The sequence below is a fragment of the Desmodus rotundus genome, chromosome 3 (genome assembly GCF_022682495.2).
Source record: "Desmodus rotundus isolate HL8 chromosome 3, HLdesRot8A.1, whole genome shotgun sequence".
Taxonomy (NCBI): Eukaryota; Metazoa; Chordata; class Mammalia; order Chiroptera; family Phyllostomidae; genus Desmodus; species Desmodus rotundus.
Genome location: NC_071389.1, coordinates 148659055 through 148677186, shown reverse-complemented (window position 1 = coordinate 148677186; position 18132 = coordinate 148659055). Strand labels below are relative to the sequence as shown.

Below are 18132 nucleotides of genomic sequence, written 5' to 3'. Positions count from 1 at the left end.
TGTGTGCCCTGATCTGGGCTTGAACCCACAGCATTGGTGTACATGGACAAGGCTCTAACCAACTGAGGTACCTGGCCAGGGCCTTTCCATTCCACATTGAAACTATAAAGTTCAAAATGTGAATATAGTTGTTTGAAGCCAAATCAAAAGTTATAAAATAAGTTTTAACCCCAATAAAGTGGGTTAGAGGTTAGGAGAAACCACGGTGGGTTGTTGGAGGGAAAGCAAGTCTGGTGTATTCAGACTCCAGGATGATTCATGAATGAACACACACTTGGTCTTCATCTATATCATCTTGGGTCTGAATGCTGGGAGGTCCCCTTGACACCCTAGTTTCTTCAGTTTTGGAGACTACGGGGTGATTGGCTGTCCATGGATAGCCACTCTTGCTCAAGGCTGGAAAAGATTTTCTCAAGGCTCTTCAGAGGAAAATAGAATGTATATATAAGAAAGTGTGTTTTAGTTGGGGGCCATAAAGTGGTAAAATCACTTTAGTGGGGCTTGATCGGCATTTATTAAAATAAAATAGAAAATTGAACATACCAATGCACCTTTTGTCATATAGGTAAGTATTGTTTCATGAAGTTTGTTACCATCTGTGTGTGTGTGTATTTGTATAAGTACTTAGTACCACGTACAATATATTTCCACTATGAGTCTGAGTCAAAATTATTTAAGTCACTGGTCCAGGCTACATGCCTCCATTCATCTGTTTGTTGGGTGAGAGGCACCACAGTACAGTGAAGCTAAAATACCTCTTACTAGCTCTGTGCGACTTTGGGCAACCTCAGTTTTAACCTCTACAGTACTCCTCAGTTTTTTAAATCTGTTAAGTGAGGATAATAATAATACCTACCTTATAGATTTGCTGATGGTTAATTACATGAATTAATATTTATAAAGGGTTTACTACAGTGCTAATGGGATCCAGGGATAAAACGGCGAATGAGAGACCCAGCACCAATGCACGTGTCCCTGGCCTCTCATTGTGGGGTTTTCTCCATATTGGAAGGAGGAATTAGTAAAATGTTTTGTTTTCCTCAGGTCCTCAGTTTCTCAAACCTACACCAAGTAGCAGGGCTATCATAGAAACGAGCCGAGAGCGTCCCCCGATGGCATAGCACCGCCATGGGTCTAAGTGCTTGGGGCCAAGAGCCTGTCACCTTCGCACTACAACTCCCATAATGCATCTCCCCCCTCTGGCTTCTAATTGGGAGCGCGGTTTGTGATCTTGCGTCAGGCAACTTCCGTGCCTGGAGTCTCAAAAGCCGAATAATTATAACGCCCAGAATTACGTTCGCGTAGGATGTCGCGATGGTTGCTGGGGAATGTATTCTTTAATTTTCTTCCGCCATCAGGTAAAATAGTCCCATGGTCACATCGTGCCACCGATAAGTAAACTCGAGAAACGCTTTTCCCCCCAGGATTTCAGCGAAAACGCTGAATAATAAAGAAAATTTAAGTACAGTGAATTACCGTTCTTGGCGTTCGTCAATTAAGGACTCTTCCGGTGTGAGTGTAGGGATCTCGCGCTATATAAGAGAGCCAGAGCGGAAGCCGGATCCTTTTTCGGGCCCTTGCTTCCAAGATGGTGAGTCGTGGCGCGTGGTGACCGTGGGCTTAGGCTGGAGGTTGAGAGGAGCAGATTCTGGGATTGTGGGGGCTTTGCGAGCCCAGTCTACGGTGGAGGAGTGGATGGAATGTATGTTTGTTTCGGGCTTGGAGAGATTTGCGAGGGACTGGAAATCTCACTGGCACTGTTCTGGGCGCTGCGGGTGTGCATTGTAATCGGAAGGAGCTAAGACTGGGTAATTTGCGGCTCTTTTCTAACATGGTCTTTATCCTCATGCAGACGAAGAAAAGAAGGAACAACGGTCGTGCCAAAAAAGGCCGCGGCCATGTGCAGCCTATTCGCTGCACCAACTGCGCCCGATGCGTGCCCAAGGATAAGGCCATTAAGAAGTTCGTCATTCGAAACATAGTAGAGGCCGCAGCCGTCAGGGACATTTCGGAAGCGAGTGTCTTTGATGGTGAGTAAGCTCCCGGCCTGACCTGTGCAAATATCCTAATACCCCACCCCTCCACCCGCAGGCTTTGTTCATTGCAGCATTCCTTTGAGGTTGTTCCCGGTAGAAGAGAACGGTGTCTTTGTTGTGTTTGCCGTTTCTGAGCTTTGGCTGGCTGGAGGGGGAATTACGTGGTAGTACGCTGTCTTCGATACAGTTTGTGACGGCTTGCTTTTTTTTTCCATTTTTTCCTTCAGGGAATGGAATTCCAAAAACAGTTCATTCTGTAGCAACATTTGGGGAGCAATAGCTGTAAACGTGGAATATGTAACAATTCCTTGGAATTGTTGGATATTTGAGTACCTGTTGTGGAAATGAAATGTACAGACTTAAGTCTGAAAAAATGTTTGAAGTAGGAGGTTGTCTAGTTTGGTTGACAAAAGATGTTTTTGAAACAATATGATGTTTTGATCGTTTCGTTTTCTTAAGAAAGGACCTAGGAGTAAGCATTAGGGCTAGTGTGACTGCTGAAGGAACTGGATGTTTGGTTTTTCTAGGATGTGGATTTGGTCCCCCCGGTGACAGGATGAATTGGTAGGGCAGTATTAACTCATTTGTGAAATTGCATGTGTGCTTAGGCATCAGAAACTGAACATTTGCTTTGAGGTTGAGGTTTTGTAGGTGTGTCTGACAGACATGTAAGTATGTTTAATACTATATTTGTTTTCTATTTTAGCCTATGTGCTTCCCAAGCTGTATGTGAAACTGCATTACTGTGTCAGTTGTGCCATTCACAGCAAAGTGGTCAGGAATCGTTCTCGGGAAGCCCGGAAGGACCGAACACCACCACCCCGATTCAGACCTGCAGTAAGTATCTTAAAAAGGAGATGTGGGAGCTGGTAGGGGGTGAGGGGAATGTACAAAAGATACAGGAGGACCCAAGGATTATCTATGGTGTCCCAACTAAGTCTGGGAAAGTAGGTGGGGTCCACACCAGAGTCACAAGAGAGTTGTTAGAATTTCTTTTGCAGCAGGTGGTGTGGTCTCCTTTCACATCTGCCAGTTTTTCATGTAGTTGTGACCCAAGTGTATTGTGAGTGATGGGAGGTAGAGGTCAGGTTCTTTGAGGGGAGTCTTCAGTTGGTGGTTTGTAACTTGCACTTTCATTTCTTTGTTTTTCAGGGTGCTGCCCCACGTCCTCCACCAAAGCCCATGTAAGGAGCCCTTAAGGACTGAAGAAAAGTTCTCTGGAAAAAAATAAAATGGAAATTGTACTTTATATTAGCATGTAGAGTATATTTGTTGCCATAGAAGATGGGGGTTGTGTATGTCATAGGGACTATAATTTCCTTTACCAAGTATTCACATGTGGAGTGAGTGCTGCATAGTTTTTCATGGGGGAGAAACCGTATCTCTGTACCTTAACTTGGGTTTCTTTTGTATCTATCCTTGCCCTCCCCGGTTTGCATAGCTGTAGGGGGGAGATTAAAGCATCTGTGAATGTTTGGTTAATTTAACCGGTCTAATTGGTGTTTTAAAACTGAGGGAGAGGAACTAGGAAGGTAAGGAAAAAGTGTTGAGTGAGGAGCAAATCAGGAAGAGACTTAGAATGCGTTGCCCATACCTCTGGTGGGGGTCACAAAGACTAGGAAGTACAGGACTTAGATTTTAAGAGGATTTTTAACTACATAAAATTAGTTCATCAGTGTGACAATGGTTCATTTTCCTAGAATTCAGAAATTCAAAAGTTACGAGTTGGTATATATAAGGATGTGACAGCAAGGAAGGAGTGGAATATTTCAGAGCATGGGTGGTCCTGTTCATTGGAGAGCCCTTTAACTGGGGGGAAAACCCCAGATGGAAGCTCCTGACAGTGATTTACTCAGCATACCAATTCATGTGCTGAAACAGCTGTGGCCAGTTCTGAATTTGTCAACACTAAATGTAAGCAAGAGTGTCCTTTGGGGAGCATAAGACATAACTGTCCGTCCCCCTTTCATTCCCTTACACTGTAAGCTCTTCACATCAGGGGCAAACATTAGATAGAAGAAAATCAGAGGTCTAAGTTTTTAAATGGTAAACCTGGTAGCCCAAGTCCCAGCTTGCTTAATAAACTAGATTCAAGTGGTAAATCAGGGCTGTGTGTAGCTACTTGAAGATCTCTTCTGAATTACTTGGCGCAGCCTATCCTTTATTCAGGGTAGGTCTTAACTGGCTTTCCCACAAGTTTTAAAGAATTGATTTATGCATTCCGAATGCAAAGTATGATCCTGTCTCTAGAAATCCTACATTCAGGAGCCCAACACTGCTAAGAATTGGTTTAGCAGGTTGTTTGTTTTCTTAAAGATAGTTTGAAGTTAACTGATTCTTGGAGTGCCAGAAATAACCCACAAAAGGGCTTTCTGTGTGCTTAGGCTCTGAAGTAGCCCCATCCTACCTGCCAACCCAGTACCAGTTGCATATAACTTAAACTATATTTTTAAAGATTTTATTTATTGCCCTGGCTGTCGTGACTCAGTGGATTGGGCACTGGACTCTGAACCAGAGGTCACTGCTTTGGTTCCCAGTCATGGTATATGCCAGGGTTGGGGCAAGGTCCCCGTTGGGGGGTGCTCAAGAGGCAGCCACACATCAATGTGTGGTTGCCTGAACCAGTTTTAAATCTTTCTAAAAAAAAATTTTATTCTCGGGAAGGGAGGGAGAAAGAGGGAGAGAAACTTATGTGTGGTTGCCTCTTGCACACCCCCATTGTGTGGTCCTAGCCCACAGCCCAAACATGTTTCCCAACTGGGAACCAAACCAGTGACCCTTTAGTTCACAGGCTGGCATGCAATCCACTGAGTCACACCAGCTAGGGCTAAAATATTTGATGGGTGACCAGGATATCCAAGTTCTATGGGAAAGGTAGCTGCTACGTGCTAATATATCATCTACCCTAAAAGGAAAACCGTGCCATGCCAAGTCAGCTTGAGGTTCTCCAGGTAATTGGACAGCAAAATTGGTCTCTGCTTAAGCTATTACTCACTGAAGTTAGAGTAGTTGGTCACAAGGTGGGATAGACCTCTGAGCTGCACACCACCCCGCCCCCCTGCCCCAGTTTTAATGGACTTTATTTAGAGGGGGGATATTAATGCAGCTTCAGCACCTCCAGAACGTTGCTGTATTCTGCAGACTCAGTGTGAAGTTTTCAAGCCAGGTAGAGGTCTCTGGGCCCTTCCTGCATTGCCCCAATGTACACCTTTGATGTTACTGGATTTCAAGTCAACTCTTGTAGCCAGGATCCATTGAGGTCCTGTGCCACCCTTTCCCTTAACCCCAAATCCTGCATTTTTGTTTTTCTTGGCCCACCTTTCCATAAACTAGCATGTATGAGAAAAATTATTCACTACCTATCACTAAGTTAATGTCATGCTTCTTTAGCTGACACATTGAGTAGCTATTACTGCCCACTATGTTAACATGTCCACTTCATGCATGTTAACAAGCTAACACACTCATCAAAGGAAACGGCCAGTAGGTGAAAGAACAGGCTAGAATCTAGATTTTATTTGTTCAGTAAATACTGCCCATGTACTTGGCACTTGTTTTCTGAATCCCACTCTCCCATCAAGCAGATATCTGGTTAAGAACCTAGGAGAGCTGAGCCCTAGATACAAATCTTACGTCTGGTATTTGGAGCTATGTGACCTTGGGTGATCACCTACCTCTCCGTCTTCAATTTTCTAATCTTTAGGATGGTCATTCCTATTTCATAGTACCTTGGCGAGGTTTAAGTGATAGAAAGCAATCATTCAGGAAATACTTCCTGAGTACCTACTCTGCCAGACATTTCTAAGTGCTGATGACATTAGCAGTGACAAAGACCCTGGTATCAGCTTTCTTTTTTCTTTCTTTTTTTCATTTTTTTGAAGATTTTTAAAAAGATGAGTTTTTTTAATATACTTTATTTTTTAAAAGATTTTAGTTATTTTTAGAGAGGGGAAGGGAGGGAGAAACAAAGGGAGAGAAACACCAATGTGTGGTTGCCTCTCACGCACCCCACACTGGGGACCTGACTGGGAATCCAACCAGTGGCCCACCAGTTTGCAGGCGAGCACTCAACCCACTGAGCCATACCAGCCAGGACTCAGCTTTATATTTTACTGGGGGGCCACTGTGGGGGTGATCTGCCATGACAAAGGGCTGCATTTTTATATGTTTTTGGTGGCCTGATAGCTGAGGTTGATAACATTTGATGAGAAAACTAAAGCAAGTGAAGGAGCAAGCTGCTTGGATAAATGGGGGAAAGCTTTCCAGCAGAAGGAATTGCAAGTACAAATGCCCTATGGCACTGGTGTGCCTGGCATGTCACAAAAAAACCAAGGCAGTCAGTGTCTATATTCAAGGGAGCTAGGGGAGAATGTACTAAGGTCAGGCGTAAAATCCTCGAGACTTTATTTGATTTAACTGCTTCTTGATTCTAGAGCAGTAATACAGAGCACACAGGGAGGGGCAAAAGTAGGTTTACAGTCATGAGTACACAAAACTTTTTAAATATATTTTTAAAATATATTTATCAATTATGTTATTACAGTTGTCCCATTTCCCCCCTTCACTCCACTCCATCCTACCCACCCCTCCCTCCCACATTCCCCCCCCCATAGTTCATATCCATGGGTCATACTTATAAGTTCTTTGGCTTCTACATTTCCTACACTATTCTTACCCTCCCCCTGTCTATTTTCCACCTATCATCTATGCTACTTATTCTCTGTACCTTTCCCCCCTCTCCCCCTCCCATCCCCTATTGACAACCCTCCATGTGATCTCCATCTCTATGGTTCTGTTCCTGTTCTAGTTGTTTGCCTAGTTTGCTCTTGGTTTCCTTTTAGGTGTGGTCGTTAATAACTGTGAGTTTGCTGTCATTTTTACTGTTCCTATTTTTGATCTTCTTTTTCTTAGGTAACTCCCTTTAACATTTCATATAATAAGGGCTTGGTGATGATGAACTTCTTTAACTTGACCTTATCTGAGAAGCACTTTATCTTCCCTTCCATTCTAAATGATAGCTTTACTGGATACAGTAATCTTGGATGTAGGTCCTTGCGTTTAATCTTGGGTAATGTAATTATGATGTGCCTTGGTGTGTTCCTCCTTGGGTCCAGCTTCTTTGGGACTCTGAGCTTCCTGGACTTCCTGGAAGTGTATTTCCTTTGCCAGATTAGGGAAGTTCTCCTTCATTATTTGTTCAAATAAGTTTTCAATTTTTTGTTCTTCCTCTTCTCGTTCTGGCACCCCTATAATTCAGATGTTGGAACATTTCAAGATGTCCTGGAGGTTCCTAAGCTTCTCCTCATCTTTCTGAGTTCTTGTTCCTTCATTCTTTTCTGGTTGGATGTTTCTTTCTTCCTTCTGGTCCACACCGTTGATTTGAGTCCCAGTTTCCTTCGCATCACTATTGGTTCCCTGTACATTTTCCTTTGTTTCTCTTAGCATAAGCTTCATTTTTTCATCTGGTTTTCAAACAGATTCAACCAATTCTGTGAGCATCTTGATAACCAGTGTTTTGAACTGTGCATCCGATAGGTTGGCTATCTCTTCCTCGCTTAGTTGTACTTTTTCTGAAGCTTTGAAGTGTTCTGTCATTTGGGCCATTTTTTTTTTCTTTTTTTTTTTGTCTTGGTGCGTCTGTTACTTTAAGGGGCGGACCCTTAGGTGTTCCCCGGGACAGGGTAACGCTGGGGTAAGCTGTTCGCTGCGCTGTGACGCTGTACATGGGGGAGGGGCCGAGAGGGAGCAATGGAGCTTGCTTCACTCTCCTCCGGACCTCAATCTTTTACTCCGCTACCCACAATCAAATCGGGCCCTTCTGGTGCTGGTTCCCGAGTGGGTGGGCTTGTGCACACTCCAGGCCCCTGTGGATCTCTCCAACGACCTCTCCTGTGAGGCTGGGAGTCTCTCCTGCTGCCGCCCCAACCCCCACGGGCGTTTTCAATCAGAGGTTTGAGGCTTTATTTCCTCGAGCTGGAGCCCTGGGTTGCTCGGTCTGCTTCGCTCCCCGTTGTCCGGTTTATCTGTGCGCGAATGTGGGGCCGCAGGGTCTGCTAGTGGTCAGACTGCCTGCCCCGTTTGTCCCACACTCCGCCAGTCTCGGTCCCGCCACGGCCACGCGAGTCCTCTCCGTCCCGGTGCCCGTCTCCACCCCTCCTACCGGTCTGGATGAATGTTTATTTTTTATTTCCTTGGTGTTGGACTTCCTTGCCGTTCGATTTTCTGTCAGCTCTGGTTGTGCGAGGAGGCGCAGTGTGTCTACCTATGCCGCCATCTTGGTTCTCCTACATTTCCTATACTATTCTTAAAAAAATACGGAACGCTTCACGAATTTGTTTGTCATCATTGCACAGGGGCCATGCTAATCTTCTCTGTATCATTCCAATTTTAGTATATGTGCTGCCGAAGCGAGCACAAAACACATTCTTTTTTAATTTTTAAAAAATTTATTGAGTTTTAGTCCTGGCTGGTGTGACTCAGTGGATTGAGTGCCAGCCTGTAAACCAAAGGGTCGCTGGTTCGATTCCTCCTGAGGGCACATGCCTGGGTTGTGGGCCGGGTCCCCAGTTGGGGGTGCATGAATGGCAACCACACATTGATGTTTCTCTCCCTCCCTTCCCCTATCTCTATAAATAAATAAGTAAATAAATAAAATCTTAGAAAATGAAATGTATTGATTTTTAGAGAGAGGAGAGGAGAAAGAGAAAGATCAATTTGCTGTTCCACCCATTAGGGTATTCACTGGGTGATTCTTGTACATGCCCTGACCCGGGCACGACCCCACAACCTTGGTGTATTGGGACAACAATCTAATCAACTGAGCTATCCAGCCAGAGCCAACACAGTTTATTCTTGCATTATTATTCATTATTGCTTTATTTTCCATACGAACAACTGTAAACCTACTTTTGTCCAACCCTGTGTACTATTTAATATATAACATCCTCAAGGGGATCTACAGCAGCACTCAGGACCAAACACAATATTTCTGCAGCGAACAAGACTAGCATGTTACGTGGAAGAAATGAAGACTATACATGAGTTTCATGTCAGTGTTTGCTGCCATGTGATTTCCAAAATTCTTGACTTTTTTTAGAGCTGTTTTGACTTTTCTTCTTTTTAAACTTTTATTTATTGATTTTAGAGAGAGGAAGGGGGAGAGAGAGGTATACCTCCTTGGTATTTCTGCCATATCTATACTGTCATCTTTAAATTGACTTTTTACATATATTTATTATAAAAAAAAGGAAATTATATCAGTATTCTAAATAGGAAACTAATAAATCTTACCATAAATACAAGGGAATTTAGAAAAATACCACATAGCTTTAAACTTAAAAAAGCATTGCCCTGCCATTGTGGCTCAGTTGTTTGGGCATCTTCCCACAAAGCAAAAGTTCTTGGGTTTGATGCCCAGTCAGGGCACATGCCCGGGTTGCGGGTTAGGTTCCCAGTCGAAGCAACTGATTGATGTTTCTCTCTCACAACGATGTTCGTTCCCTTCTCTCTAAAAATAAATAGAATCTTTAAAAAAAATTTTGTGTTTTATTGCCCTGTCTAGGTAGCTCAGTTGGTGAGAGTGTCATCCCCGATACACCAAGGTTCCAACTTTGATCCCCCAACAGGGTGTATACAAGAATCAAACAATGAACGCATAAGTGCAACAACAAATCAATGTTTCTCTTTCAAAAAAAGATCAATGAATATTTTTTTTAAGTTTATCATTATTTTTTATTACTGAAGTGATTTTTACCATGAAAAATGGTACCATCCAAAAATCGTCTCGCACATGTCCCTGGGAAGTGTCTCCTGAGCTGTAAGTTCATGAAGTCAGGGCCAGTATCTAGATGGTCCATTATATTGCCTGACATCCAGCAGATGCTCAACATTTGTGGGTATGTAAATATGCTCAGCCTATGGAAAAGTCAGGGATTTATGAAATAATTTCCTTTGGATGAATAGGAATTAGCTCTACCATTTGAATAAAATGCAGAGTCCTAAGCCACACCTCCAAAAAGTATGATTCAAAATGTTTGGGATGGGTTCTGGGAATCAATTTTAATAGCACTGCGTATGTCCTAGAATTCAAGTAGGAGCAAGTGATCAACTGTGCCAACTGCTGCTAATAGGTTAAATAAAATAAGGATTGAGAAGATATTTAAATAAAATAACCACTAGCTTTAGCAATATAGAGTTGTTAGCGACCTTGACAGGAAGTTTCAGGGAAGTGGTGGGGTCAAAAGAGAATGGGACAGAGTGTGTTTCTATGTTATTATTAAATATGATACTACTTGTAAAAGAAGAGAATGGGAAGAGAACACTGGGGACATTTTTTCAAGGAGTTTTGTTGATTTAAAAGAAAGAAAGGAAATAGGGGAGTGGTTGGAGGAAGTGGGTCCAGAGGGGATTTTATAAAATGGTAGAAATATCAACACATTTGCTTGAGCATGGGAAAATTGAGAGAAATAGAGAACAGTCAATGATGTAGGAGAAAGAGAAAGCCATGACCTTGAACAGACAAGAAGGGATGGAGTCCAGGCACAAGTGGAAAGGTTGGCCTTGGATAGGAGCACGGACAATTTATGCACAATAATAGAAGAGGTGGAATATATAGTCCAAAAATAAGTAGCTTGTTTGCTGCTGCTATTTCTCAGGGGAGCAGGAGGAAAGGTCATCAGCTGAAAATAAGGATACAGGGAGAGGGAGTTGGAGGGGTTTGAAGAGAGAAAAAGGAATGGAACAGATATCTGGGAGAGTGGAAAGGGAGAGTGGTCTGGTGTAGTGTGATTGCCTACCAGCACTGGAAGTTCAAGGGCAGGAATTTAAAGAGAGACCAGCTGACTTGATGAAGTACTATTTAATTGTATAGGTACAGACCCAAGTAGGGAATTGGATTTAACCAGAGCTGTGGATTCACCAAATGAGTATACTGAAGTGAGGGGGGTGATCATAGTGACTGACCACGGGAGTTAAGAATAAGGAAGAAAGATAGGACATGCGGAGGGTAAGGTCCATGGCGAGGGTGTGATTAGTAAATTCAAGTTCCGGTTGGGGTTAGCACAATAGAGCTGGTAAAAAATATGAGGCCAGAGAATGGGATGTTTAACATGGAAAACACTGAGAGGTTTCAGTTACTGTTCAAGGGCCCTTTGGTGAGAACCAGGTTTTCTTTAAAGCAGATGAGAAGGTTGAAGTTGGGGGTGGTGTTTACTGTGAACCCTGAATCCCAGAGAGCCATGAAAGGGTTTAGGGACATGAGGAAGAGGCAGAATGTAAAATGGGGTCAGAAAAGGCTGCATGAGAATCTGAATCTGGGAGATGAAGGTTGACCTGGAGTATAAGCCTGAATAAGGGCCACAATGCCGTGAGAATGGGCAGCATCACTCCTTACACTCCTTACACTCCTCACTTACATGCCAAGTGAGCACTGGGACCTGGAGTCCCAGCTGACCTCTCTCCTTCACAGCTCCTCCTCAGGGCCTCTTTCTTGACATTTCCTCTCTGCTCTCTTGTCTCCAGTCAGTGTTGCACACGTCAGTTCTGAAATATGGTGGTGTCTGGGAAGGCAGTAAGGTGAGAAAGGCTCAAAAACACTGGGGCGGAGGTGGGGAGCACCAGGAGAGGAGGAGAGAAATTGGTGTGTGATTAGGAACACAGAGTCCCTCTCCCATTTCCCCATCCCTGAAAGAGAAGTTCTGAAGACATCCTTTTCTCCAGTACAAAGCATACCCTACCTGATCCAGGCCACCAGGATGAAATTTAGGTTAAAGACGATGTCATGCTACCACAATGAGATATCACCTCACACCTGCCAGAATGGCTACCACCAATAAATCAACAAAGACCAAATGTTCGTGAGGATGTGGAGAAAAGAGAACCCTTACACACAGTTGGTGGGAATGTAATTGGTGCAGCAACTATGGAAAATACTATAGAGGTTCTTTAAAAAAATTTAAAATGGGGGTGGAGGTGGGAGAGGGCATAAGGAGGATAAAGTTAATAAAAATATATAATAAAAAATTTTTAGGACTTCCAGTCAAGATGGAGACATAGGTAGACGCACTTCATCTCCTTGTGCAACCACAAGAAGAATCACAACTAACCTCAAAACAAAAAAACCCTAGAACTGCCAGAAAATCAAACTATGGAAGTCCAATAACCAAGGATTTAAAGAAGCCATGTTCATCCAGACAGATAGGAGGGGTAGAGCCAGGGAGCCATGGCAGAGAGGACACGGTGTGGTGCCGGAGAGGGGGCAGTGGCAGCAGCAGTACGGGCAGTGCCAATTCACATGTAGTTGATAAAAATCGGGAGGGACACCTTGGGAGTGCGGGATCGCAGCCCCAGGCCAACTGCACAGCCCAGGGTTCCAGCACTGGGGAAATAAAGTCTCATAACTTCTGGCTGTAAAAACCAGTGGGGGTTTGGGCAGTGGAAGAAACTGCCACTGTCTCAGGAGAATCGGTTTAAAGGGCACGCTGAGACCTAGAACATATGCAAACCCACCCACTCTGTGAACCACCACCACAGCAATAGCTAGAAGGGTGACAGTCGCGTACAAGAAGTGGATGAAGTGACTAGAAATGGGACAAGTGCCAGATAAACCTCCAGAAGCCAGGCAACGGCACTGTCCCCTCTTGGCCCCTACCCTCCACACAGTGCCACAGAGTAATGAAGCAAGTTGCCCTGCCCTGGTGAATATCTAAGGCTCTGCCCCTTACAATGTGACAGGTGCACTGACAGGGAGTGAAAGCAACTCTACCTAATACACAGAAACACATACAGGGGGGCTGTCAAATTGAGGAGACAAAGAAATATGGCCCAAATGAAAGCATAGAAAAAAAATCCCAGAAAAAGAACTAAATAAAACAGAGAAAACCAGCCTATCAGATGTGGAGTTCAAAACACTGGTGATCAGGATGCTTGGAACTCATTGAGTACAGCCGAGGCCTAAAGGAAGAAATTAAGGCTACACTAAGTGAAATAAAAATCCACAGGAAACCAACAGTGAAGGGAAGGAAGCTAAGATTCAAATCAACAATTCGGAACAAAGGAAGAAATAAACACTCGACCAGAACAGAATGAAGAAACAAGAGTTCAAAAAAATGAGGAGAGTGTAAGAAGACTCTGGGACATTTCCAAAAGTGCCAACATCCGAATCATAGGGATGCCAGAAGGAAAAGAGGAAGAGCAAGAAATTGAAAACTTATTTGAAAAAACAATCAAAGAAAACTTCCCTAATTCAGCTAAAGAAATAGATATACAAACCTAGGAAGTACAGAGATTCACAAACAAGTTGGACCCAGAGTGGACCACACCAAAACGCATCACCATTAAAATGCCAAATGTTAAAGATAAAGAGAGAATCTTAAAAGCAGCAAGAGAAAAGTAGAAGCAGAAAGTTATCTACAAAGGAGTTCCCATAAGACTATCAGCTGATTTCTCAAAAGAAACTTTGTAGGCAAGAAGTATTCAAAGTGATGAAAAGCAAGTACCTACAGCCTAAATATTCTATCCAGCAAAGCTATCATTTAGAATAGTAGAGCAGATAAAGCGCTTCCCAGACAAGGTAAAGCTAAAGAAGTTCATCATCACCAAGCCCTTATTATGAGATGTTAAGGGGACTTATTTAAGAAAAAGATAAAAACTATGAACATTAAAATGACAACAAACAACTATCAATGATTGAATCTAAAAATCAAAAACAAACTAAGCAAACAACTAGAACGGGAATAGAGTCATAGATATGGAGATCATTTGGAGGCTTATCAGCTGGGGAGGGGAAGGTGGAGGATGGAGGGAAAAGTACAGGTTTAAGAAGCATAATTGGAAGGTACAAAATAGACGGGGATTTTAAGAATAGAATAGGAAATGGAGAAGCCAAAGAAGTTGTATGCACGATGCATGGACATGAACTAAGGGGGAGGGATTGCTGGAAGTAAGGGAGATATTGGGGGGGGGCAAAGGGGAAAAATGGAGACAACTGTAATAGCATAATCAATAAAATATACTTTAAATTTTAAAAAATATATTAGAAATAGAATTACTATATTACCCAGCAATTCCACTTCTGGGTATGTACCAAAGAAACTCCCACTAATTAAAAAAGATATATGCACCCCTCAGCTCATCGCAGTGTTATTTATAGTAGCCAGGATGTGGAAGCAACCCAAGTGTCCATCAATACACAATTGGATAAAGAAGAGGCGCTACGTACATACAATGAAATATCACTCGGACACTAAAAAGAATGAAATCTTATCATTTATGGCAACATGGATGGACCTAGAGAATATTATACTAAGTGAAATAAGTCAGAGAAAGAGAAATATATGATTTTACTTATGTGCAGAACCTAAAAAACAAAATAAATGAACAAAACAAACTCACAGATACAGAGAACAAATTGATAGTTGCCAGATGGGAGAGGGGTTGAGGAAATGGTTTAAAATGGTGAAAAGGATTAACAAGTATAAATTGCCAGGTATAAAAATAGTCACGGGAATATAATGTATTTTGCCGTGGATGATGGACACTTTTTTGCCCAAATTTTGAGGGAAAAATAAGGACGTGCATTATACGTGGTCAGTATCAGAAATACCTTGTATCTGTTCTTGTGTTTTGTAATTATTTGTTACATAAAATTTCTTGTACCATAATATGTTTAAAAATAAATGCTAAAATTCCTTTATAATACAAAAAAGAAGTATCCATACATAAGTAAATAAAAAATTGAATTTAAAAATTAAAATGACCTGGCTGGTGTGGCTCAGTGGACTGAGCACCGGACTGCAAAGCAAATGGTTGCCAGTTCAATTCCCAGTCAGGGCACATGCCTGGGCCAGGTCCCCAGTAGGAGGCGAGTGAGGGGCAACTACACATTGATGTTTCCCTCCATCTCTTTCTCTCTCCCTTTCCCTCCCTCTAAAAATAAATAAATAAAATCTATCATTAAAAAAATTAAAATGAAAGATTTTTTTCCCTGAAAGTTTGGATAAAAAATGTAGGTGCGCATTATACACAGCAAAATGCGGTACACTACAGGAAATAAGTCAATAATATTGGAATAACTATGTATGGTGTCAGGTGGATACTAGATTTAACAGAGTGATCACTTAGCAAGGTATATAAATGTCTAATCACTTGTATACCTGATAATATTGTATGTCAACTGTAATTGAAAAATACATTTAAAAATTTTTTTAAGTAAATAAATACAAATAAATTAAAAACATCAGGGGTAGGAAGTCCCACCTCATCAATTTTATTACCTGGGGATGACGATAGGGGGCAGTATAGTGAAGCAATTAAGAGCTCAGCTTCCGAGTCAGGACTGACGTTTCCTTTTTTTTCTTTTTCTTTTATGAATCATTCTGCCACGCAGTAGACTTGTGACTTTGGACAAGTTACTTACTATCTCTGAAGCTCCATAATTTTATTTACTTTGTGGGGTTTTTTTTTAGTCCTCCATAATTTTATTTAAAAGTGAAAAAAAGTACACTTCACTGGACTTTTTTTACCTTTTATGTTTTTTTGAATTAAAAAAATTTTCAGTAGTGGTCTACTTTCAGTATTATTTTGTATCGGTTTCAGGTACACCGCAGTGGTTAGACAATCATATACTTCACAACTGTGAAGTGTTCCCCCTGATATTTCAAGTACCCACCTGGCACCATGCATAGTTACCACAATATTATTGACTATATATTCCCTATGCTGTACTTACATCCCTGTGACTATTTTGTAACTGCCAATTTGTACTTCTTGATCCCGTCACCTTTTTCACCTAGTCCCCCAACCCCACTCCACTCTGGCAAGCACCAGTTTGCTCTCTGTGTCTGAGTGTGTTTCAATTTTGTTTGCTCATTTATTTTGTGTATTAAATACCACATACAGGGCCCTGGCTGGTGTGGCTCAGTGGATTGAGCACTGGCCTGCTAACAAAATGGTCACTGGTTCGATTCCCAGTCAGGGCACATGCCTGGGTTGCAGGTCCCCACTGGGGGTGTTCGAGAGGCAACCACACATTGATATTTCTCTTCCTCTCTCCCTCCCTTCCTCTCTCTCTAAAAATAAATAAATGAAATCTTTTTTCTTAGATTTCTTTTTTTTTTAAGATTTTGTTTATGTATTTTTAGAGAGAGGGAAAGGGAAGAAGACACAGAGGGAGAGAAACAGCAATGTACAGTTGCCTCTCAGGTGGCCCCCACTGGGGACCTGGCGCACAACCCAGGCATGTGCCCTGCCTGGGAGTGGAACTGACGACCTTTTCATTTGCAGGCTGGCACTCAATCCACTGAGCCACACCAGCCAGGGCAGCAGTTAGATTTTCAATTTTTTGAAAACCCTCCATACTCTTTTCCATAGTGGGTGCACCAATCTACATTCCTATCAAGAGTGCATGAAAGGTCTCTTTTCTCCACATCCTCACCAACACTTGCCAATTGTGGATTTATTGATGACAGCCATTCTGACCGGTGTGAAGTGACCACAGAACTATTTTGAGAGTTAAATGAAATAATACATGTAAGGGACTTTGTATAGAATCTGCCAGGTAATGTAACATTACAATGGCAACAGTTATTATTCCTGGCCCAGTCTTTAGCTTTGCATGTCTTAAAAACTCAATTTTTAAAAATAGCTTTATTGAGGGTAATTGATATGCAATAAATAGTAGATATTTAAAGTGTAAAATTTGAAAACTTTTGACATGTATATACCCATAAAGCCATCACCATACTCAAGGTAATTGCTCCTTTGTAATCTTACCTTCTTGTCACAGTGAACCCCTTCCTCAGGTAACTACTAATCTGCTTTTTTTTTTTTTTTTTTTTTTTTTTAGGGAGAGAAGGGAAGGGAGGGAGAAAAAGAGGGAGAGAAAAATCGATGTACTAGAGAAACATCAACCAGTTGCCTCTCATATGTGCCCTGACCAGGGACCAAACTGCAACCCAGGCATGTGCCCTGACCGGGAATCGAGCAGGGGATTTTTCACTTTGCGGGACAATGCCCAACCGAGCCGCCCCAGTCAGGGCCACGGATCTGCTTTTTGTCATTACAGATTCGTTTGCACTTTCTAGAATTTTACATAAATAAACTTCTACATTATATACGTCTTTGCCTTGGCTTTTTTCACTCAGCACAGTTATTTTGAGATTCATCATTGTTGCATGAATTGATAGCTGGTTCCTTTTTATTTGCTGAGTAGGATTTCATTGTATGGATGTACCCACAGTTTGTTTATCTATTCACCTGTTGATGGGCAGGCACTTGAGTGTTTTCTAGTTCTTGGCTATTACAAATAAAGCTTATAAATAAAATTGCTATAGGCCCTGGCTGGGTAGATCAGTTGGTTAGAGCTTAGCTGGATACACCAAGGTTGTGGGTTCTGTCCTCCATCAGGGCACAGACAAGAATCAACTCATGAATGCATCAATAAATGGAACAACGAATCAATATATCTCTTACCCTTCCTCTCTCCCTCTTTAACATTAATGAAAATATTTAAAAATAAATAAAGTTGCTATAAACATTTATATACAAAGTCTGTGGACATATGCTTTTGTTTTTCTTGGGTAAATATCTAGGAATAGAATAGCTGGCTGGAAGCTTCACACTGTAGGTACATATTTAACTTTTAAAGAAACTGCTAAATTGTTTTCCAAAGTGATAGCACCTTTTTACATTCCTGCCAGGACTGTGTGATAGTTTCCATTTGTTTACATCCTCTCCAACATTTTTTGGGTAGTCATTCTAACAGGTATGTTGTGCTCTCATTATGGTTGTAATTTGTTTTTCTATAATAATTAGTGACGTTGATTATCTTATCATGTGCTGGTTTGCCAAATGTATCTTGTGAAATGTCTGTTCAAATCTTCCACCCATGTTTTTAAAATCAGCCTGCTTGTTTTTGAGAGTCCTTTATTCTGAATACAAGTCATTTATCAGATACGTGATTTGCATATTTTTTCTTCCAGTTTGTGATTTATCCTTTCATTCTCTTAACTGTGTCTTCTGAACGCAGAAGTTATTCATTTTATTGAAGTCAAATTTATTTTCTGCCCTGGCTGGTGTGGCTCAGTGGATTGAGCACCAG

The 18132-nt window shown here is 41.9% G+C and overlaps 1 protein-coding gene and 1 non-coding gene across 2 annotated transcripts; one reads left to right on the top strand and one right to left on the bottom strand.

Moving 5' to 3' along the window:
* The first annotated feature begins 1435 nt into the window (after positions 1-1435).
* Positions 1436-3285, top strand: RPS26 (ribosomal protein S26). The gene is made up of 4 exons (XM_024576448.3): positions 1436-1591; positions 1853-2030; positions 2743-2873; positions 3189-3285. Exons 1-4 carry the CDS (start codon positions 1589-1591, stop codon positions 3222-3224), a joined length of 348 nt encoding a protein of 115 aa, XP_024432216.1. The 5' UTR covers positions 1436-1588; the 3' UTR covers positions 3225-3285.
* A 5059-nt stretch (positions 3286-8344) lies between these two features.
* Positions 8345-8451, bottom strand: LOC112319184 (U6 spliceosomal RNA). Its single transcript, XR_002976287.1, has one exon. It is a non-coding gene; the product is annotated as a U6 spliceosomal RNA (small nuclear RNA).
* Between the last annotated feature and the right edge of the window lie 9681 nt (positions 8452-18132).